Source organism: Stegostoma tigrinum, chromosome 14, assembly GCF_030684315.1.
Source record: "Stegostoma tigrinum isolate sSteTig4 chromosome 14, sSteTig4.hap1, whole genome shotgun sequence".
Classification (NCBI taxonomy): domain Eukaryota; kingdom Metazoa; phylum Chordata; class Chondrichthyes; order Orectolobiformes; family Stegostomatidae; genus Stegostoma; species Stegostoma tigrinum.
Window position 1 is genome coordinate 11,721,889 of NC_081367.1, and position 25,196 is coordinate 11,747,084.

Consider the following 25,196-nt stretch of genomic DNA (forward strand, 5'->3'; position numbering starts at 1 on the left):
GCTGTGAGACAATTGTTGAGATATTAATGTGATAATCCTTTATACTTTTAGAGATACAGAGCATGATGTCCTGTCCAATATATAAAAGCATTCAAAGCAAATTATACTTCACATTCAATTATATCCAACGATTTAACATCTAAATGGAAGTACATTCAACTATAATTAGTATTTAATCATGTCACCATTTCATCTTTGTAACTGCAGTGGCCCCAGTGTATCTGTTTTAACATTGGAATCTCTGGAATGTTAGGCTCCAGGCATTTGTATGGCAGATATGTAAACTTGAGCTCTAAAGTTTTAATAGTCAACATGTAGAATATCCTAATTTAAAGTTGGGGTTGTTTTCCTGAAAATTGTGATTTTCTATGAAAAAACCTTGTGAAGTTGTAGGATTTCCTGTAAGGAATCAATGTTGGGACCAGACTTAGGTTCTTGTAAAACTAAACAAGGGAAGGTTCAGTGAAAAAAACAGGCTTCTTGCTTGCAGAGAAGTCCTTAAAGAAATTTACAGTACATCATGGGTACAGAAAAAGCTCCTCGACTACTGTAGCTGTATTGTTAAAGTGGTGTAGAGTACTGTACAGCACAGTATCTTTTAAAAAACAAAGACCACAGCAGTTCCTTGACTGATATGGATACAGAAGAGAAACGTTGAAAAATGATTTAAGTGAAGTTTATTTCAGTACATCAGGAGAGATCTGTTGAAAAACAAATGACCTTAGACTGCAGGGTACAGTCAAATAAAGGACTTTGCAGATGATGCAGTGATGCATACGACATGATAATAAATGAAGTGCAATTATGTAAGAGGCACAATACTGCAAGATGTGACCAGGAAGTGAGGGTTAAAGGGGCAATGGTATTTTAAATGAGGTGATAGGCCATTAAAACGTTTTCAAAAAACATTAAAAGTGGAGACTTAAAATGAGGACTCATTGTACTTATTATCTTTTAATGTAGACCTTCGAGTTCCCAGAGATTTGGTGGAAATGAACTAAATTTGGAATGATTTATATCTAATCAATCAAACCATTATGACACAACTTAAGATATCAGTCAAAGGAGTAATGACAACAAGGGGGAAAGCTTTGTCCCTCAGCAAGTTGACAGTGTCTAGAATTCTCTGCCTGAGAGTGCGGCGCAGGCAGGTTCAATGAAGTTCAAGGGGCAACAGAATTATTGTCTGATAGTATAGAATATGCAGGATTACTGGGAGAAGTAGCACAAGGTGTATTGCCCCTTCAGAGAGCTAGCACACTCACAAAAGACTGAATGGCCTTCCTCTGTGCTGTAACCATCCTTTTGTTATATTGACAAAGCATTGGCTTCGTCATGTTCCAGTCACTGAAGTACTTTTGCAGCAACTTTAAGCTTGCATTACTGAGAAATTAATATGGGTTTTAAATTAAATTATTGATTCAAGAAGGCAGCTTAAGATTGATCAGGTTGTGTGTGACTTGGATCAATTTCAGAGTAAACTTGCAAGTCCACAGCCAATCATTGGGTAGAAATGGATTTATTGTGTGATAATCTTCAGGGTCAACACAGGATAAAAACAGCACAGGCAAAAACCTGACTTCAGGTCACAGAATTAAAGAGTACAATGACCATCAAGAACATAAAGATGTCATACCAGAACCCAGAAGACAAAGCTGCCCCACAGTAAAACAGAGAGGAAAAGGCAGCCAGGGTCACACTGATTAACCTGCTCCACATCTAAAGTTAACAGTGGAACTAAATCCTGTCACAGCTGGTAAAACGTGCCTGTTTTGCGAAGCTTTATATTTTTATACTGTATTTAATGTTTCTGAAATAATCACAAATTAATCTGACCCTCTGGCCATATTCTTTGACAAATCCAAGAAACCTTGAAGTTAGATCAAATTCTGACAACATGGAAAATTCTTACCATCAACATCTTGGTCATTGGAAGCACGGCAGTCACATTCGATGGGTAAACGGATCGCAAAAATCAAATTGCACTTTTTGTTAATCTTGATTATCTGATATCTGTTGCGGTCAAAGCCGTTGTTTAAGGGTTCCAACCTCGTGCAGAACTCCACACTGGTAGAGTTTCTGTTTGCCTGATACCAAACAAACTCTCCCTTTCCCTCTCCCTCTCCCTCTCTCTCACTCTCTCTCTTTCAACCAGTGAGTGAGTTTGAGCACTTTTTGGAACAGCCATGGCTTGGTGATGCAATGAAAGCATTTAAAGGGCTGCAGATTGCAATATTGCGAGATTTGTTATACATTTTTTGATGGCTACCAAGTAATTGTCCTAACCAAGGGTCAACTGACCCCAACCACAAAGGATGGAAAAGCTGGTTACATGCTGCACCCAGGCTGAATTTCAAACCACTGTCAGGGCTGATAAATTCTATCCACAAGCAACAACTTTCCACTCAAATCATAAGAATCGTTTTAGAATCATTTACTTCTATTTAATTATTCAACAATCAAAAAGTGACACACAATCACAAGAAGATCAGGGGTTTTGTAAGAACTGACACCATTGCCTCAGCAGAACCTTTGCTGGAACCAACTCAACCTCTTCATAAAGACCCTGAAAGACAATAGTATTTAGAATGCTCATGCTGTTGGATTAAATTATTGAATAAAGTGGATAATATTCCTGAAATTTGCTATGAAACAGGGCACATCTACTTTATTTTGAATCAGTAAGTGGCCTGGACCATTAGGAGTGGTCTGCATTAACATTACTATAACAAACATCTGGTCATTTATTTCATTGCTATGTAGGGATTCCTCTCTTAGGAGAGCTGACATATATAACTCTGTTTCCTATATTGCAATAGTGACTATCCTTCAGGAAGTGCTTCATTGGCTGTTATGTTCTTTAGAATGTTTTTGGGTCATGAGAGGTGCTAGATAAATGAAAGTTCTTTCATATCCTTCCTTCTTCATGAATGTGTCTACGCAAGTTCATATATACAAAGATAATGAACCACATAGACAAACAAATCAACAAGTTACTTTTAATTTCAATCCACTTTCTAGTCAAATCAGTTGAAATTTATTTTGGGTTTTTTTCTCAATTGATACTTTTTCTTTTACTCATGAATTGTAGTATTGATAAATATACCAAGTGGAAGTGAATGACTTTTAAAATGTGAAGGGAGTTTTATATGTTCGAAGCACTTTAGGCATGATTATATTTATATTTTCACACAAATTAGTTTCTTCTGGCACAGAGTTAGTTATTCAACTTCTACCAGTAATGACAGATGGACGGAAGCTCATTTTGCTGATGATTTTTAACCTGCCATTGTTTATAGGAAATAGTATTTGCTCTACTTGGGTGCAGTTAGCATCCTCCTCACCCAAGTTGGAAGGTCATGCTTCAAGCCCTGTTATGGTTACAAGTTTCCAACAACACACCAATCAGAGATACCGGCTGCCAATGAAGAATTTTATCTGCTGTCCTAAACAACATTGGTGTCAAATTATTTGAGGAAACCAAATGGATTAACTAGACATTCATTCCATTTATTTTTACAGTATCTTGCTATGTGCAAATCCTCTGCAACGTTTGCCTAAATAACACTTGCTGCTCTGCAAAAAAAAAATTCTTGGTTATAATACACTTTAAAGTATTCTAATTGATGTTGTAAGATATGGTATAGATGCATGCCTCTTTAGTGTGTCACATTAAGAATTCTTTGCACAGCTGGAATCTGAGATACATGTCTGGTGTTGCGCTTAGTCTATAGCAGTATTACTATAGGCCTTGAACAGTATTAACCCAAAGTGATCTATTAACTCGATACACCGAGGGATCAATACATTTATATTGTATTATGTATATATTAAAGAGTGAAGCTATAACTAACTATGTGATTTCTTGATTTGCATGATTGGATAGATTAACACTGCATTGTAGCACCTTACTGTACCCAACTTGCAGTCAAGAGAGGCAGGTTATATTGCTATCTATGAGCTTGATTGATTTGGTAGTGCTGTATGATAAGATCACTTTATTTAGTGCACTGAATCTGTTGGAATTCTAATATTTGTAAAGAAGAATCATTATGGTAATACACGCTATTCTGTTGGTGTTTAGTTTTACTTGGTCTGTTTTTACAAAAATAAACTGCTCCTGTTGGATGTCTATCCCCAGAAATTGCACAATTATTTTATCTATATACATGGACTGAGTGCAAGTAAGGTTTGAGGTTATTGTAATGGTAACATCATTATGGAGAGGGGAGAATTGGCTTCTGTTCATAATGAAATGTGGGTTACAGGGTTCTGCTGGTTAAGTGGTTTGTTAACATTCAACTATAGTTAATCGGGCACTAGTCAGGACTCAACATAATGCAGTCAGTAAAAGACTATACTAGCACCAAAAAAAAAGTGTTCCCTTTATTCTAGGTCACAAAGGCCCAATTTTACGAAACTTAAATCCATTTGGGCCAGAGAACTAACCCAACTATTCCCCCAACAGCTGTAGAAATTCTAACCAGACCATCAGATGGGCTACTTCTCAAAATCAAAAATTTCAGCTTCCTTGTCCTTCCAGAAAGCAAAGCTTCTGTCGATGTACTTGCAAATCTCATCATTGCTGAAATGTCCCAGGTCAGAGGAGTAGCCTTGCCCTATGGGCATTTCATCCTCTTCAGGTGTGGCACTTTGCACGACAACTTTAGGCACTGTTCTCATAGCTGTCTCAGGCTGGGTGGACGAGCTCATGGCAGCCGCCATGTTTTCAGGGTTGCTGAAGAACCTCTGCTTGATGTCGTCAAACCCATCCTTCCATTCCCTTTTGCCAGCGTCAATCTCCTCGATGACGGTCTTATGGAACGCACGGACCAAGTCCCAGCTGAACGTCCCCAAGTGGTCAAACACCTCAAAGCATAGAAGATGTCTCATCTTCCTTTCATCAGGGGGCAAGTCAAGTTCGAGGATGTGAAAGTATCCCAGCATGAAAAGGTCAAGGGTCAGACTATTGTGATCAACGGGAACACCATTGACACGAGGGAGAAATTGCTCAGGGGAGTAGGTGATCCTCTGCCGGTTCAGTCGCCTGATCTGTCTGGATGGAACATGGGAAATGATATTTCTCCAATTACTAATGAGTTTGGTGATAGTCCTTTGCTGTAGGAACAGATGCCTAAATTTCCCATTTTGTGTGGATTGCTTAGATTGAGGTTCCAGCTGCGTTTCCAACTCTGGTGTTTGACTACTCTCCCCCACTTCAGCCATCTCGCCCCCATCGGGCGCCTCACTCCTGTCTTCAACAATGGCAGCTTTACGCAAGTTTCTGGCTTTCATTCCCAAAGACATGGCGTAAGTTGACTTTTTCCAGTGGCCCAGGAATAACACAACTATTCTTTCTTTTCTCAAACTAGTCGATTCTGTCACAAGTGAATGTGCAGCGCCGTCTTCAGCTGTACCAGCCTGTGAAGCAACTCTTGAGTCACTTCTGTCCTCCATCCTGTCTGACTGCTCAGGATCAGGCAACTGTTCTTTACATGATTCACTCTGCTGAGACCTGTTGATAACCTCGTGCAGGGATCCATCTTCATCATGGAGGGTATCATCATGAGTATTCTCTGTACTTTGAGTCACATCTCCACATTCAGAAGACTTTGAGTAAGACGCCCCATTGCTCTCATCCTCCATCGCCATACCTCTCTGATTTTCTTGAGTGTCAGAGTGTGCCAATGCTTTTTCTTTCATCACACACTGCTTTTCAAAGTTTGCTTTGAGTGTGCGTACGGAGACACCGAACTGCTGGATCTCTTTCTCCACTTTGTCTCTTGAAGACATGTGGTCAGGCTTTGGTGAGAAGACAGCTGCTAATTCCACATTTGGCATTCTAGTGATTTGCTTGCTGTCGTGTTGCTCAGCGCAGTCTTTCTCATTCAGATTTGACAGAAGCAGTGACACAGTCCTCACAATGCCAGATATCCTGCTGCACCATACAGGCAAAGGCAAGTGCTTATCCATGCCTGAATCCTGACACAAAGGCTGAATGCTGACTGTTAGATTGACTATGGGAGCAGGGAGAATGGTTCGTAGCTGTACTGCCAACTGATTCAGCTCCCCCTCATACCCCTGACACTTCTGCATGACTTGGACTGTCGCGATCTGCTTCTCCAGGTAGATAAGGTCTTCCTCTGTCAGAAGCTCTCCAAATGGGCCCAGTATGGCTTTGTGTTCCTGGGAGTATCTCCATATCTCCGTCTGTAGATAACCATTTCCCATGTGCTTGATGGAGTAAAGAAGACTTGAATGGAGCCTCAGACAACATCACCAGCCATGATTAAGGATAAGATAATCTTCCAAACCAAATGTGACTGAATACACTTAAATAGGGTGAGAGTTTACAGAAGAAGTCACTTGATATCCCGCATTAAGCTTGGGCATTTCAATTTTAATATGGATTGTTTTTAAACATTTAAAGGTCATGTGTCATATTTCTCAATTTCCAGCTTCAGATTGTGACTTTCCACTGTTTATTCTTATCATACCCAAGAAAATATTTGTTCACTTCGCATTTTTGGTTCGTGTTAATTTTTTCTCCCAAAATTGAAAACTCTCAGAGCCCTCAACCCATTCATCACTCCAACATAAGGGGCAAACTAGCCTATCCCTTCCATGTCACTCTGACCAAAAGGCATTCTCATTGATGATTAATTTTCCGATTCACTCTTGCATCTCCTGAGTCACTAACAGTTTGAGTTACACTACTGTCTCAGAGTCACTCAATTCATCCTCAAGGTTACTCTATAACAGCAAGCTATTCTTAGCCAAGATTTATCCTAACCTAAAAGATACCCCATAGTCTCTGACCCAGTCTAACTGCCAGGTCAACCTAATCTGACAGACCAGGACGCAGTTACTGTAACTTACTTTAACTTTTCTATCTAACCCTCGGGTCAATCTAATTCTGTTATTTTGAGAGGTTACATATAGTAAAATTTTCTCTGCAAAAGGTCAAATGGACAGCACTGAAGTGACCTTTTACTCTGATCTGTGCATGCGTAGCTTGCAAGTTTTTGACACTGGAAGTGAAAGCAGGAGTGGAACTATTCTCCTTGCCAGAACTGACATCTCCCCACCCAATATCATCCCTCGAAAGTGCAATGAATATATATTTTGTTATTGAATCATGTGGAATCCAACGTTTTGTTTTGCAAGATTAGCCTTATCCTTAAAAGTGATGCACAAATACCAAGCATGAGTTAAAAAATGCACCACAAAGCAATCCCAATTCACACTGAAATTCCATGTCAGTAAAACACAGAAACACACTCAAGCTGCAGGTCTGCGTAACGCACAACGTAACTGGATGTATTTTTGTGTGTTTTGTATGCATGCAGAAACTGCATATCTGCATGATAGGCAAATATCCACTGAAACGTCAGGTTGGCAAACCATATAAATGCACAATGTAAAGAAATTCAAGCTGAACAGCTGGTATGCAAAATGCATAGAAACACAATGCAACACACCCCAAGACTGCATGTTTGCAACACACAGGAAGACTGCAATTTTGTAATTACATGGTTATATGAGGTGTGCAGGTAGGTAAATGCATAGCAATTCGTAATATAGGCGTACAAAACACACAGAATTGCATATTGATACACTGAAAGTTTACATTACAGACAGTACTACAACACAAACTGAAACAACAGGTATATAGGACACTTTGCCACACATCCCAATCCTGAACAACCCACAGTGATGGACACTGATACTGCATATCAGTGGAAAAAAGGAGCAGAATCAGGCCATTCTTTACCTTGGTCTTGTTCATCTGTTTAAATTTCATCTGACCCACATTTCAATTGCATTTACTCGCCTTTTGCTTCATGTCTCTTGATAACCATACTTAACAATATAACTACCAGTCTCTCAATTATCACAGTATTCACAGATCTGAACGAAGCAAGTTCCAGTTCATTACTTACCTTTCAGGGAAAAGTGTTCCCAATTTCACTTCTAAACGGCCCAGCTCTAACTTCCAGATTATGCCTGTTTGTTCTTTATTCTCTTGTAGAGGAAATTATTTATATAAATACCCTGCTGAATCATGCTGTCATTTAAGGGCCTTGACAAAATTACTCCCAGCCCTTCAAAAGCAAAAGGGAGTACAAAGTAAGTGCAACCTGTCCTCCTACTTTAAATCTTCAAGCCCTGGAATTGCTACATAAGATACCAAGGGTGTTGTGGCACAGTGATAGTGTCCCTATCTCTGAGCCTGAAGCTTTGGAATGAGACCTGTGCCAGGACTTGTCGGCCATGGAAGATTTGATGATGTGCTGGCCAGATAGGTTGCCTTTGAGCCTGTAAGTCCTTCCGTCCTTTGCCCATCAGTGTGGACCAATTCAAGGGAAGTATATGGCTCAACCCTCAGACATGAGCACAGGAAAAAAGATAGGCAGTGGAACTGTAGGCTGCCCAGAAACAGTCTATTCAGCCCAATAAGTCCTTGTTTGAGTTTGTGCTCCACTCAAGTCTCCTGACATCTTTGGGGCTCATCTAAATCTATCTTTGTCACCCCCTACTCTCTTCCCCCTCAAATGCTTGACTTGCTTCCTTTTAATTGAGTCTACACTATTCACGTCAACCACTCCTTGCGGGAATGAGTTCCACATTCTTCCTGCTCTTTGAGGAAAGGACATTCTTACAAATTCCCTATTGATTCCTTGCTGCCTATCTTACATTAACAATCATGAGTTATGATCTTTCCACGAGAATGCAATAACGAGAAGCAGGAGTAAATCATCTGGCCCCTCAAGCGTGCTGATCCATTTGATAAAATCAAAGCGGATCTGAATGTTCTGTAATCTCCATTCCCACAAGAGGAAACATTCTCTTTTTACTCGCTACATCAAAACGTTTCATAATCTTTGAAGCCTCTATTGGGTTTCTTAATTGAGAAGAAAAGAGACCCAGCCTGTGAATGCTTTCCTGATAATGTATAACTACATATTCCTGTTATCATCCCTGTGAATCATTACCAGATCCTCCTGATCTTTTTTATGACAACCAGAACAGCACATGGTACTGTAAATAAACTCTAAACGAGGTTTGAGACAGGTTTAACATAACTTGCCAAGTAATTTCAACAAGCAGCACTGTGCCAGGATGAATAGTTCATTCCTGCGGTGCAATACACAAAACTAAGCAGACACGTTGTGAATTAAATATTGCAAAACCAAATATTGCTTTCTCATTTTTTTATTGTTATTAGGGTAAAATGTTCACTGCATCTGATCCCCTGGGTTTCTCACCCAGCAGACTGTAGCATCTGCTCGTGTTGTTACACATGGATGTCCTCAGCCAGTAGAAATATAACTGTCCAAATAATGAGCTGATAAATCTATAAGAGATCTATTAATTGATCAATCAAATCTTGCAGGTGATAGCAATGCAATCACTGGTCTAACAATGGGTCAACACCAGTAAGTCACAGACAGCCCACAAAATGCATCCAATTCATTGAGTTCTTCTTCTGTTAATGTGTTAATCAATGGATTCCAGTTTCTGGAATACCAGTAGTTGACCTTCTCTTTACTAGGTATCAATGTATAATTCCAGCTGTGAGTACTGAAGAAAGTTTGAACATTCCATCTAATACCTTTGGAATTTTTTAGCGTTTTGGTTTTTTAGTTTCTGCGTTTTAGGCCCTTTAGAGAGTCACAGAGCCATACAGCATTGAAACAGACCCTTCGGTCCAACCAGTCCATGCTGAACATAATCCCAAACTAAACTAGTCCCACCTGCCTGCTCCTGGCCAATATTCCTTGGAACCTTTCCTATTCATGCACTTAACCAAATGTCTTTTAAACATTGTAATTGTACGCACATCCACCACTTCCTCAGGAAGTTCATTCCACACTTTAACGACTCTGTGTAAAAAAACTTTGCCTCATCTTTTTTTTAAATCTTCTCCTCTCACCTTAAAAATGTGCCCGCTAGTCTTGAAATCCTCCATTCTACAGAAAAGACAATTAGCTTTAACTTTTATTTGTGATTTTTAAGTCTCCATGACCTAAAGTGCTGTCACCATCACTAATGGTCCCTCTAAGCTGTGTGAAGCATGCCAACTTGAAATTCTCATACAGGCCATGCCCATGAAAGCTCCTTGAAGCCAGTATGAGAGCAATATCAAGCCCAAAAGTTTAAAGAAACCATGCATTCTCAAATATTGCCGACACGCTAATAAAAAATTATTAGGCATTCATTGGTCATCACTGGCTCTGAAAATTACATGAGTATGTGCAGGAAAATAATCAGAAAATATACATCAAATCTGAGGTTTTGCTTAATTGACACAAGTTATTACAGGCTGCGACTTTCAAGTGAATTTAGTTATCAGTAGCTGGTAAGTTTGAGAATTTCTGTTTTGACCAGTTTCTGTTGTTTTTATGATAATGATTTTCTCTAATACTTCATTTTTTTGTTGTTTGGTGTCTCTCTTTCTTTCGTCCTCAGCATTTTTATGGTCCTACCCTGTCCTTTACCTTTTCCTCTTTCCTTTCAGTGAGGGGTATTCTGGTTGTCAAAGTACAGAATGGAGCTGCTAGGAAGGCAGATGGTATTTGAATGGTAATACCACAGAGCAAGTTATACTGGGTGGGGGCCCACACAAATATACTGGGAGACAGGATCAAATCCCACCAATTCAATTCGATTGACAGCTAGTCTCTATAACATTGGTCAAGAAATTGCCATTGAAAGTTGTAAAACCCTGATGCTGCTTAGGAACAGAAATCTGCCATCATTATATATCGTCTCTGCCTATGTTTGACTCCAAGATGTGGTTTTATCTCTTGAGCTGCCCTTTGAAGCAGTGTGGTAAGCCTCAGAGTCCAAGAGAAGTTGTGGGCAGCATAATGAATGCTGGCCTTGCCAGTGGTGCCCATATCTCAGGAAAGAATAAATATAAAACGAGAATAACAATTGCAGGTAGTATTTTCCAGGGAAACAGTGGTCTTTAGCAGATTCCATCTCATTGTCAACCATTACTTATGTCACCTCACCCATACTTTCAAGCCTTTGTCTTCTCACTCCCCTGCTATCCTACCAACTCGAGGCCCTTACCGTGCCTCTGTTCACTGCATGACTGCCTCCACAAATACTTTCCACTGGGGCTATTTAGTCAACCATTGTATTTTCCATGCTTCCTCTTTCCATTCCCAATCACCTCATCAGGGACCCACCAACTACTCTCTCCTTAATCCCAATCTACTCTTGATATCAAGTCAGCTGTGCTTTATACAGAACCTCTGCCCTAAGATGGCCATTGATCAATGGCACATTGCTGTTTTAGGGGATCAACTGAAAGTCATGAGGGCAGCATCAATTTTCCAGTGTGCTTGTTCGTAGTAGCAATTCCTCCATTCCTTTGGAATGCAGGTGCCCTCCCTTTGATCTCAGGAAAGAGGAAAAGTAAAGGGCAGGGTAGGACTCATAAAGTGCTGGGGAGAAACAGGAAAAGAAAGAGAGAGACAAAAAGAAGGTGAAATATCAAAGAAAATCATCATCATACCAACAACAGAAACTTGCAGGGTAAATGTGAGTAGGCACCTTATGTAATATAGCTATAGTGTGGCACAAGTACTGGCACAGGCATAATACCCTGAACAACACCCACACTGTGATAACAAAATGTGAGGCTGGATGAACACAGCAGGCCAAGCAGCATCTCAGGAGCACAAAAGCTGACGTTTCGGGCCTAGACCCTTCATCACACCCACACTGTACTTGGTTATTCTGCTCATAAAGGTGAGGGTGCAGTGTCTGAGAACTGACCTTAAGTATGGCAATAAATATAATGTAAAATACAAATAGGACAGCAGATGTTCAATATAAAGAAGTGCCCACCAACAAGCCATAGCCATGTACAAAGACCAACTACTCTGAGCCGCTCTTTCAATTCCCTCACCCTTAATCCATCTAACCATTACTAATGGCTATTTACACTGACTGTTTGTTTTTCCTTCCCTTGTAACTTATTCCACTATTTGATCAGCTTTTAGATGATAGGGTTCCTCAGGGAAAATCTTTGTTCTTGTGGTTTGAGCTGTACACCACAGAAAAACAATTTACTTGGATTAGGTTTGCTAATCCAGAGACCAAGATAATGTTCTGGGCACCCGGGTTCCAATCCCGCCACGGCAGATGGTGGAATTGGAATTCAATAAATATCTGGAATTAAGAATCTAATGATGACCGAGAATCCATTGTCAATTGTTAGAAAGAACCATCTGGTTCACTAATGTCCTTTAGGGAAGGAAATCTGCCACCCTCACCTGGTCTGGCCTACATGTGACTCCAGACCTACAGCAATGTGGTTGACTTTTAACTGGTCTCTGGGCAATTAAAGATGGGCAATAAATGCTGCCTAGCCAGCGACTCCCTCATCCTGTGAATGAATAAAGAAGAACAAATTCACTGAGGTTCAGTCTTTTTCACGGGGTTGTTCATTCAGATTGATATGGCAGTCACACATTCACACACACACCCACAGCATGCTCTTCAGTCAAGCCTTCCCCTTACATTTCTCCGTTGCTCTTCTTCATCCTTCAGTCGTGCCTGTAGTTTTCGTACCATCACTTGCCGTTTCCATTCCGGGATGGGACATCCCTTCTCATCATGAGTGGGCACCAGCAAATCAACATCGGTGCTGGCAACCTCATTCACAGGAAGTGATGCTAATCCATTCTCTTTCGGCTTCTCTTCGGATGTTCGGCTTTGGCTCTGTGCAAGAGGAGATTACAATAAAAACACTTTATGAAATTTAGGATCGGGGTGGGGGGGAGTTGGATTGATTCATCCATTCCCCTCACCCTTAACCCTTGATCCCCCTACTGATCAAAAATTTACCTATCTCATCCTAAATATACATAACGTCTTTCTGCGCAACCTCCTCTGAAGCAAGGAGTTCCAAAGGCCGTCAACACTCTGAAAGAAGAAATTCCTTATCTCGGTCTTATACTATAGACCTGGGAGTTTGGTATCAGTAGTGGGTAATTTGTTAGCGGGGATTCTGAGAGATAGCATTTACGTGAATTTGGAGAGGAAAGGAATGATTAGGGATACACAGTATGGCTCTGTGCTTGGAAAATCATGTCTCACAAACATGATACAGTTTTTGGGGATGTAACCAAAAGGATTGACATAGACAGGGTAGCAGATGTTGTCTACATGGACTTTACTAAAGCCTGTGACAAGGTTCCACATGGAAGGCTAATTAGCAAAGTTAAATCACATGGGATTCAGGGTGAGCTTGCCAACTGAATACAAAAATAGCTTGATAGTAGGAGACAGAGAGCGATGTTGGTGGGTTGCTTTTCAGACTGGAGGCCTTTCACCAGTAGCAGTCCGCAGGGATCAGTGTTGCATCCACTTCTGTTTGTCATTTACGGAAACAGTTTGGATGAGAATTTAGGAGGCCTGGCTAGTAAGTTTGTACTGACACTAAAATTGGTAGAACAGTCAACAGCAAGGAAAGTTATCTAAGATTACAAAGGGAACTTGATCAGGGGCCAATGGGCTGATGAGTAGGCAGATGGAATTTAATTTGAATTAATGTGAGATGCTGCGTTTTGTTAAAACAAACAAGGGCACGCCTTTTACAGTTAACAGTTAGAGTCCTGAGTAGTGTTGTTGAACAGGAAGACCTAGGGGTTCAGGTACATAGTTCTTTGCAAGTTGCATCACAGTGAGAAAGGGTGGTTAAGAAGGTGTTTAGCACACTTGTTTTCATTGCTCAGACAACTGAGTGCAGGAGTTGGGACATCATTATTGAGGTTGTATAGAACATTGGTGAGGCCACTTTTGGAGTAGTGTGAACATTTCTGGTCACCCTGCTATAGAAAGGATATTATTAAATTGGAGATGGTTCGGAAAAAAAAAGTCTTGTTGTTGCTGGGACTGGAGGGTTTGAGTAAAAAGGAGAGGCTGGATAGGCTAGGACTTATTTCACTGAAGCTTGGGAGGTTGAGGAGTGATCTTTGATACAGGTTTATACAATCATGAGGGGCATAGATAAAGTGAACAACAAAGGTTTTTTTCCATAGGATAGGGGAGTTCAAAACTAGGGGGCATATTTTTAAAGTGAGAGGAGAAAGATTTAAAAGGACCTGGGGGCAGCGTTTCACACAGAGGGTGGTTTGTGTGTGGAATACTTCATAGAATCCCTACAGTGTGGAAACATGCCCTTTGGCCCAACAAGTCCACACCGACCCTCAGACATCCCAACAAGACCCATCTCCCTATAATCCACCTAATCTACACATCCCTGAACAGTACAGGCAGTTTAGCATGGCCAATCCACCTAGCCTGAACATCTTTGGACTATGGGGGGAAACTGGAACACCCAGAGGAAGGATGTGCAAACTCCACACAGACAGTTGCCTGGGAGTGCAATTGAACCTGGGTTCCTAGCACTATGAGGCTGCAGTGCTAACCACTGAGCAACTGTGCTGCCTGTGAGTAAAATTGCAAAACCATGAGTCAAATTGCAAGATAACAAGGTGTAGAGCTGGATGAACACAGCAGGCCAAGTAGCATCAGAGGAGCAGGAAAGCTGACATTTCGGGTCTAGGCACTTCTTCAGAAATGGGGGAGGGGAAGGGGATTCTGAAATAAATAGGGAGAGAGGGGGAGACGATAGAAGATGGATAGAGGAGAAAATAGATGGAGAGGAGACAGACAGATCAAAGAGGCGGGGATGGAGCCAGAAAAGGTGAGTGTAGGTGGGGAGTTAGGGAGTGGATAGGGTCAGTCCAGGGAAGACAGGCAGGTCAAGGGGGCGGGATGAGGCTAGTGGGTAGGAGATAGGGATGGGCTTGAGGTGGGAGGAGGGGATAGGTGGGAAGAAGGACTGGTTAGGGAGGCGAGGGCTGACTTTCCTGCTCCTCTGATGCTGCTTGGCCTGCTGTGTTCATCCAGCTCTACACCTTGTTATCTCAGATTCTCCAGCATCTGCAGTTCCTACTATCAGTAAAATTGCAAATGATGTTGTGTTCTTTGTGGTTATATGTGAACTCCAGACCACGCTGCAATTACTTTTTTTTGCTGAACATTTGAATACATTGCACAGAAGGAGATAGGTTTTTATTAAACCTTAGGTCCGAGAGAGAAAAAATCAGTAGAGTACTGAGGTACCATTTCAGACCATCTAAGACGCACTTCGTCATACAGCATGGAACAGACCCTTTGGTCCAACTTGTTGATGTTGACCAGACATCCCAATCTAATCCAAGATAATAAAATGTGAGGCTGGATGAACACAGCAGGCCCAGCAGCATCTCAGGAGCACAAAAGCTGGCGTTTCGGGCCTAGGCCCGAAACGTCAGCTTTTGTGCTCCTGAGATGCTGCTGGGCCTGCTGTGTTCATCCAGCCTCACATTTTATTATCTTGGATTCTCCAGCATCTGCAGTTCCCATTATCACCAATCTAATCCAGACCCATTTCCCAACATTTGGCTCATAACTCTCAACCTTTCCTATTCATGTACCCATCCAGATGCCTTTTAAATGCTGTAATTGTACCTGCCTCCACTTCCTCTGGCAACTTGCTCCATCTCTGCACCACGTTCCACATGTAAAAGTTACCATTCGGGTCCTTTTTAAATCTTTTCCCTCTCATCCTAAACCTATACCCTCCAATTTTGGACTCGTCCACCCTAAGAATAGACCTTGGCTCTTTACCCTATCCCTGTCCCTCATGATTTATAAACCTCAATAAGGTCACCCCTCAGGCTCTGATGCGCCAGGGAAAAAATCCCTGGCTATTCCGCGTAATCCCTATAACACACACCTCCAGTCTCAGCAGTATCCTTGTAAATCTTTTCTGCACCCTTTCAAGTTTCACTGCTTCCTTGCTGTCGGAAGGCAACCAGAATTGTAGGCAGTGTTTTAAAAGTGGCCTCACCAACGTCCTGTACACCTACAACATGGTTTCCCAACTCCTATACTCAATGCACTGACCAGTGAAAGCAAGCGTACCAAGCGTCTTCTTCATCAACCTGTCTACCTATGACTGCAGTCATGAATTGCCAGAGGCAGCCGTAGATGCAGGCACAGGTACAACATTTAAAAGACATTGGGAAAGGCACATGAGTAAGAATTCAAGTTAACAAAGTGTGAAGCTGGATGAACACAGCAGGCCAAGAAGCATGTCAGGAGCACAAAAGCTGACGTTTCGGGCCTCGGCCCATTCAGTGAGGTGTATGGCCAAGTGCAGGCAACTGGCACTCATTTAGTTTGAGAAACTTGGTCAGCATGGATGAGTTGGACCAAAGAGTTTGTTTCTATGAAGTATGACTCTATAAATTGGCACCCCTTTATTAAGAGACGATGCCGCCTAATTCTAGACTCTCCCAAGAGGGAAAATATTTAGTTTGGCAAGCTTTTTTAAGAATCCTGTAGGTTTCAACAAGATCACATCTCATTTTTCTAAATTCCAGTGAAAAGAATCCCAACTTGTTTAACATTTGCTCGTAAGACAATCCCTGCATATCCGGGATCATCAAAGTGAACTTTCTCTGAACGCCTCTAATGAAATCATATCTTTCCTTAGGTAAGGGGACCAAAGCAGCTCACAGTGCCTCAGATGTGCTCTCACCAGCTCCTTGTACAGGTGCAGTAAGACTGTCTTCCACTTACACTCCAACCCCTTGAAATAAGCGTCAACATTCCCTTAGCCATCCTGATTCCCTGCTGCGCTTGTGTTTTAGCTTTCTGTGTGTCATACACAAGTATGCCTAATGCCTTTTCTGTTGCAGATTTCTGCAGTTTTCACCAGTTTAAAAAAGGAATTCTCCCTCCATGCTAGGACAAGTGAGATTACTTTAAGAATTTAGGCATGGCATCCAGGTCAACAACTGTGACACATACATTCACATGTCTGTGTGTGTGTGTGTGTGTGTGTGTGTGTGTGTGTGTGTGTGTGTGTGTCTCCGCGTGTGTGTGTGTGTGTGTGTGTGTGTGTGTGTGTCTCCACATGTGTATTGTAATATATCACAATTTGACAAGATGTTGAATTGTTGAAATGACTTACTGTCTGAGCCACATTCCGACCAAACCCTGTTGGTTTTAATGTCTTTCCTAACTTGAGCTCGTCTACGAGGCTTGCACGGATGTTTTCGATGTGATGTCCTGTGTTGATGGGTTTCCCACCTACAGAGAGAGTAAACAGAAAAAGTCTGGAGCCTAAGTAGGAATACAGTCTCAGTCTGGCTGCATATGTGGTCTCCTGTTAGCCTGGCCACAGGTAGTTGCAGCTTAGGCTGGGTTCAGGAGGCCTCACCTTAGCCTGGCTCTGGGAGAGCTGCCATCAGTCTCGCTGTGGACAGCTTTACATTGGTCTGATCACAGAACACCAAAGGGAATCACAGAAGCCATTGAAAGACAGCGTGGACTACCTGCAGCAAAACAAATAATACTGAGTATTTTTTTAAAATTATGTACCAATGCACCAGAACTCTTCTACTTGTTGTTTACTGTCAGAGCAGTTCGCAAGTGGATTTTGCCACAACATGATCCAATGCACAAAATAAAAACAAAGAACTGTGGATGCTGGTAATCTGAAAAGAAAACAGAAATTGCTGAGAAGCTCAGCAACTCTGGCACCATCTGTGAAATGAAAGCAGAGTTAACGTTTTGAGTCCAGTGACCCTTCAGAACTGACATTAGCTTGGACAAGGTAATCTATACGCTGAAGACAGAGGGAGGTGTTTGGTTGAGTTGGGGAAGGTGGGAGAGAAGTGAGCAGACAGGCAGAGATAGGGCCTGGAGAGACAGAACAGCAGCTAGGCGGATAAAGGGATGGTTGATTATATGTCAGGGAGAAAGAAAAGCCGCGAACAGGGATCATAAGTTGGTGAAATTAGGTTGGCTGTGTTGAAAGCAGCTAGTGACATGTCTGCCAAACTGACAATCTCAGAATTAATCCTCATTTAGGTCATAAGGCAGGACAAGTCAAATCTGTTTTACACCTGTAAGAGTATTCAGGATTGGGTCAGGTATGGAAGCTGCAGGCTACCTGAGATCAACAGTGTATTGCATTGCAGCTTAGTGTCAGCTCAGTTGGCTGCACAGCTGACTGTAATGCAGTGATGCCAATAGCATGGGTTCAATTCCCATATCTGGCTGATGTTACATTGTAAGTCATGGATTTTCAAGCTTATCTCTAACCTGAGGTGTGGTGACCCTCAGGTTAAATCACCACCTGTCTCTCGCCCTAATGAGAGAGCAACCCAGTGGTCCTTTGGGCTATGGGGACATTATCTTTCCCTTTACCTTAGCTGAGCAGTGGAAGAATCTGAGTCAGGCAGACAGAGACAAAAGGAGGTGAGCGCTGATTCTACTCACCACTTGGGTTCGGATGGTTCTGCTTTGGTAACTCAGGGGCTGCTGGTTTCAAGGGGGATGGTGAGGGCAGCTTTGGTGGAGATGTTTGAGCAGATGTGGGTTTCACCAGAACTGTATTCTGAAATGAAATTAGATGCAAAATGAGAGAGTTCACTTGCTATGACAGCACAACACCTCGGAGGACAAGGTCTGTAAGAGACAAAACTCTCTGTAAATCTCAGTGTTAACTACTCATCCATTAAGTTCAATCAATAATGGGCATTGCCACTTCAAACAATTTGAAAACAGTAAATTTGCAATGAATACTGACTATATTCTCTCTCTCTCACACACACGTAGATATAAACATATATGTAGAGACACACCCACACATAAACAGATATAGACACACAAGTACAGATATATACACACATACAGACACATGTGTAATAACACACTAACAGATACAGACACAGGCACATAAATAGACATGTACACAGATATAGACACATATATAATGACTCACATAAGGATACAAACTCAAATACAGACACACATACACATATATACAGACACACATACACATATATACTGACACACATACACATATATACTGACACACATGCACATATATACACACATACACATATATACAGACACACATACACATATATACAGACACACATACACATATTTACAGACACACATGCACATATATACAGACACACATACACATATATACAGACACACATACACATATATACAGACACACATTCACATATGTACAGACACACATACACATATATACAGACACACATACACATATATACTGACACACATTCACATATATACAGACACACATGCACATACATACAGACACACATTCACATATATACAGACACACATACACATATATACAGACACACATACACATATATACAGACACACATGCACATATATACAGACACACATTCACATATATACAGACACACATGCACATATATTCAGACACACATTCACGTATATACAGACACACATACACATATATACAGACACACATACACATATATACAGACACACATTCACATATATACTGACACACATGCACATGCATACTGGTTTGCCTGTCCCCATACCCTTACGGTCTTGACCTTAGACCCTCTTAGTCCAGCCTCAGGGAACACTGTAAACTCAAGACAGCTCCTGATTAGAATAGGGCAGTAAATACAAAAATATGAATAAGAAACAAGAGTAGGCCACTCAGCCCTTCAATTCTGCTCCACCATTCAATAAGGTCATGGTTGCTCTGATTCTCCAATTTTAACATCTCTACTTTCCTGCATAGCCCAAACATCAATCACGATGATGCTGATGATGTTGGGTTACAGAGATGACCTTTGGAAGATCCAGCTGGGAGCCCCCTCCCTACCTTGCCATTCTCCATTCCTTTCTGAAGGTCACGTGACTCCCTGCGACCCTCGTGGATGGATCTGTAGTAGTCACCACCGCTTTGCTGCCTCACAATGTTCTTTGTTTTCCGAAGTGATTCGTGTCTCTGAACAGGAGCCGGAGGGTCACCAGGTGCCGGCTGGAATTGAGGGAGAAATCAGAGCTCAACATTAACCTGCACCCAAACCATCAACTAAAACTGTAACAGTAATTAACAGTAACAGTAATCAGCACAGGAGGGTGGCACACACTCAAAATAAACAACCACAACAGCCATTTATAATGTGCCAACAATATAGAAAAAAGTGCTGCGTGGAAGATAAAGATATTGTTCTCTCCTACCCCCTTTTCCCAGAATATGACTCTACCTTCTGCGCAGTTGGTTTGCACGTAAGATTTATATGTCTTTTTCTCTGGCACCCAAAATATTTCTTTAGTTTTTTTTAATAGAATCCCTACAGTGTGGAAACAGGCCCTTTGGCCCAACAAGTCCACACCAACCCACACAGCTTCCCAACCAGTCCCATCACACTATAACCCACCTAATCTACACATCCCAGAACACTCTGGCCGATCAACCTAGCCTGCACATCTTTGGGCTGTAGGAGGAAACCCATGCAGCCAGGGGGAGAATGTGCAAACTCCACACAGTTGCCAAGGGTGGAATTGAACCCGGCTCCCTGGCGCTGTGAGGCAGCAGTGCCAACCACTGAGCCACCGTGCTGCCCTGTGAAGTGGGTATTTCTGAAAAGGCCCATTGCATTTGCCAATCCCTAATTGAATGGTTATAAGCTGCCTTCAAATTGGAGTTCTTAACAACATGGAAAGAGGCCCTTTGGGCCATCATGTCCTTGCGGTTCATTAAACATCCACCATCCAGGTTTCTATGCTAATGTGTTTCATGTGTTCATCTAGTTTTTAAAATGTTTTGACTTTCCCATTTCTACCATCATTCTAGGCATTGCATTCCCTCTGGAAGAGGCTTGCTAGGTTATATCAGAGGGCAGTCAAGAGTCAGCTATATTGCCGTGAGCTTGGAGACAAGGTAAGTACAACAGATTTCCTTACCCAATGGATATTAGGATACACTTGCTATAGTTTCATGGTCATCATTATCTATACAACTGTTACAGACACAATGTATGTAATCTCCTACACCCTTAATCAATATATTTTGATTAGAAAGAGGTATGTCTCTCCCTATCCATGTATTCCAATTAAGTAATTCAGCAACAAGCTTTTGTGAGGTTAAAAACTAAAGGTTATCTGTGCTCACCCATTTACATCAAATCAAAGTACTGTCACACACTCAGTCTCACACACATACACCTACACCGACTAAGACTGGATACAAAAAATGACAGTGCACTTTCAGTCAATTCAACCTCTGATTTACAACTTCCACTCTCCTACATGGCAGCCCAATGGTTTCTTGAATGGACTGGATGCTTTAAGTTCAAGTAAGGATTTGTGAAGCAAATTGTGAGGCTCCTTGAAGTGGAATACCTAAGAGGTTCCTTTCAAGTAAAATTTGAAATAGGAACGGGTTACATACTCTGGCTGCTTGATGCCTTGCAGCTCATTTCAGGGTCTGGTTCTCAGACTGGGTGACAGCTGATGATTCTGATAGAAGTGTTTGGTGCTGTGGAGATAGGCTGCTGTCCCTAAAACAGTTTCAATCGCATGGCTCCTTGGTTAACATGTTTAAGGCCAACACTATCTGTTTTGGAAGTGAGAGACCTTCAAGATGCAATGGGAAGTTGACAGTTTCGTTACATTTTGATCTTCCCCTTTGGCCGGTGTGAGATATGGAAACATGTAGTTTGGAAGCACTACAGTCTTTAAGTGTTGTTCCAACTTTAAATTATGATATCAGTGATAATGGGAACTGCAGATGCTGTTGAATCCAAGATAACAAAGCGTGGAGCTGGATGAACACAGCAGGCCAAGTAGCATCTCAGGAGCACAAACGCTGACGTTTCGGGCCTAGACCCTTCATCAGAGAGGGGGATGGGGAGACGGAACTGGAATAAATAGGAAGAGAGGGGGAGGCGGACTGAAGATGGAGTGAAAAGAAGATAGGTAGAGAGGAGAGTATAGGTGGCGAGGTAGGGAGGGGATAGGTCAGTCCAGAAAAGATGGACAGGTCAAGGAGGCAGGATGAGGTGGTAGGTAGGAAATGGAGGTGCAGCTTGAGGTGAGAGGAAGGGATGGGTGAGAGAAAAACAGGTTAGGGAAGCAGAGACAGGCTGGGCTGGTTTTGAGATGCAGTGGGGGGAGGGGAAAAACTGGACTAGTTTTGGGATGCAGTGGGGGAAGGGGAGATTTAGAAGCTTGTGAAGTCCACATTGATACCATTGGGCTGCAGGGTTCCCAAGCAGAATATGAGTTGCTGTTCTTGCAACCTTCGGGTGGCATCATTGTGGCACTGCAGGAGGCCCATGATGGACATGTCGTCTGAGGAATGGGAGGGGGAGTTAAAATGGTTCGCAACTGGGAGGTGCAGTTGTTTATTGCGAACCGAGCGGAGGTGTTCTGCAAAGCGGTCACCAAGCCTCCGCTTGGTTTCCCCAATGTAGAGGAAGCCACACCAGGTACAATGGATACAATATACCACATTGGCAGATGTGCAGGTGAACATCTGCTTGATATGGAAAATCATCTTGGGGCCTGGGATAGGGGTGAGGGAGGAGGTGTGGGGGCAAGTGTAGCACTTCCTGCGGTTGCAGGGGAAGGTGCCGGATGTGGTGGGGTTGGAGGGGAGTGTGGAGCAGACAAGGGAGTCGCGGAGAGAGTGGTCTCTCCAGAAGGCAGACAAGGGTGGGGATGGAAAAATGGCTTGGGTGGTGGGGTCGGATTGTAGATGGCGGAAGTGGCGGAGGATGATGCGTTGTATCCGGAGGTTGGTGGGGTGGTATGTGAGAACGAGAGGGATCATCTGGGGGCAGTTGTGGTGGGGGTGTGGTGTGAGGGATGTGTTACGGGAAATGCAGGAGACATGGTCAAGGGCGTTCTCGATCCCAGGCCCCAAGATGATTTTCCATATCAAGCAGATGATCACCTGCACATCTGCCAATGTGGTATATTGTATCCATTGTACCCAGTGTGGCTTCCTCTACACTGGGGAAACCAAGTGGAGGCTTGGTGACCGCTTTGCAGACACCTCCGCTCGGTTCGCAATAAACAACTGCACCTCCCAGCCGCAAACCATTTTAACTCCCCCTCCCATTCCTCAGACGACATGTCCATCATGGGCCTCCTGCAGTGCCACAATGATGCAACCCGAAGGTTGCAAGAACAGCAACTCATATTCCGCTTGGGAACCCTGCAGCCCAATGGTATCAATGTGGACTTCACAAGCTTCAAAATCTCCCCTTCCCCCACTGCATCCCAAAACCAGCCCAGTCTGTCCCCGCTTCCCTAACCTGTTCTTCCTCTCACCCATCCCTTCCTCCCACCTCAAGCCGCACCTCCATTTCCTATCTACCACTTCATCCCGCCTCCTTGACCTGTCCGTCTTCCCTGGACTGACCTATCCCCTCCCTACCTCCCCACCTATACTCTCCTCTCTACCTATCTTCTTTTCACTCCATCTTCGGTCCGCCTCCCCCTCTCTCCCTATTTATTCCAGAACCCTCACCCCATCCCCCTCTCTGATGAAGGGTCTCGGCCCGAAACGTCAGCTTTTGTGCTCCTGAGATGCTACTTGGCCTGCTGTGTTCATCCAGCTCCACACTTTGTTACTTTAAATTATGATATACCCAGATTTCACAGATGGCTGGGAGGTACTCTCATTGATGTCTGTTTTCATTTAGGCATTCACCAGAGTACAGACTGTTGTCAGAAATCACATAATTTGTGGCAGCCATCTGAAAAATCTGCTTGTGTCTAATTTTTACAAGTGTTGAATGCAAGTTCATAATAGGACATGCATGTACTAGATATGACACTAGCTTTTTACTGTAGATTTCAATTAAACTTGGGGTGGCTGAGGGAAGGGGGAATGTTACGCCTGTGGTATTAAGCAGGGTGAGTAGAGTGACTAAATTAAGCATGCTGAGAAATCTCAATTTTCAGACTCTAGGTTGAGATGTGGGGTTGAAGACAGAGGTGTGCTTATGGCATCTCAAGCCTCATGCCAGCATGCTATTAATACTCATAGCATCTAAACCTTTTAAAATTACATCTTATCCTTTGTAAGGTAAAGTCCAAATGTTTGTCCATCTCAAGGTATTAACTGGTAGGCTCCTTACAGGGCTTTGAGTTCACCTACAGTATTTCAATTACACCCACTAAACATAACCTCAGACAATGTCCTTTACCGTGGACAGAAGGGAGGGTAGCTGAAGCTACAAGTTTGGCCATGTCTCACAGAGTGGAGTGTACTACGCTGGACACTAGCATGGACATCCAAGAAAATGTGAACAAGAAGTCCAACATTGTTTCTCCCGCAATTAAGAAAATATGACTAGCTCCCCTAAAATCACCAATGTATGTCAACCACGAGGGGCACCAATAAATTTAGCGCCCTGACTGTCCCAACAAATAATGATGACACACCATGAATAAAATGAAAACAATGCATTGTGAAATAATTTGCAAGTGAAATTTAATTTTGAGTAACGCCACTCTCACCTTTGTGCTTTTAAATCTTATATTAATGGCAGCAGCGTTGGGTAGGAAAATTGTGTCTATGAACAGTGCCTCTCTGATCAGGGGTCTCTTTTACAGTCCACCCATAGCTGCTACGTTATCAACAGTCAAAACACTGAAACACTTTCTCCATGTGATCTGGTCTCCCGCGTGCACTACCAATACTTCAGGTCTTATTGTAATTACATTGGAAAGAGGATAAAGCATTTGAATCTTTGATTGTAAGATGAAGGAGCAGAAATAGTCCATTCAGCCCATCAAGTCTGCTCCACCATGCAATGAGAACATGGCTGACCTGATAATCCTCAATACCACTTTCTTGCCTTTTCTTACCTGTGATTCCTTTTCTGATTAAAGATCAGCTCATCTCAGCCTTAACTTTACGTAATGACCGAGCCTCAACAGCTCTTTGTGTTAAGAATTCCATGAATTCACCACCCTCTGAGAGAAGAAGTTCCTTTGGATTTGTCTCGCTCTGAGGATTGTGGATGTTCCATCATGAAGCATAGCAAGGCTGGGATTGAGACCTTCTTTGATGTCTCAGTGAATCCAGGGAGAGGGGAAAGGGCAGAGAAAGGAAGTTCAAGTAGAAGATCAGCAATTGTTGCACAGGATGGCCAAGTAGTTTTGAGCGGCCTGAAGAGAATGGAACTTAAGGTGAAAATTCTCTGATTTTTGGAATCATAATTAAGACAAAGGAAACTCCAATTCAATTTCATTTTATTGTCCATAAGGAAATCAATTTGAGGTAT

General features: G+C 42.4%; 1 protein-coding gene across 1 annotated transcript in view; it reads right to left on the reverse strand.

Moving 5' to 3' along the window:
• Nucleotides 1-1,391: 1,391 nt before the first annotated feature.
• LOC125457922 (espin-like protein) overlaps nucleotides 1,392-25,196 on the reverse strand; it is a 63,658-nt gene continuing 39,853 nt past the window's right edge. Inside the window, exons 6-10 of the mRNA XM_048542719.2 lie at nucleotides 19,772-19,930; nucleotides 18,364-18,481; nucleotides 17,051-17,169; nucleotides 12,541-12,741; nucleotides 1,392-6,234 (exon numbers count right to left, since the gene is read on the reverse strand). Coding sequence (XP_048398676.1) covers nucleotides 4,501-6,234; nucleotides 12,541-12,741; nucleotides 17,051-17,169; nucleotides 18,364-18,481; nucleotides 19,772-19,930 — 2,331 coding nt within the window. The 3' untranslated portion in view covers nucleotides 1,392-4,500. The remainder of the gene's footprint in view (nucleotides 6,235-12,540; nucleotides 12,742-17,050; nucleotides 17,170-18,363; nucleotides 18,482-19,771; nucleotides 19,931-25,196) is intronic.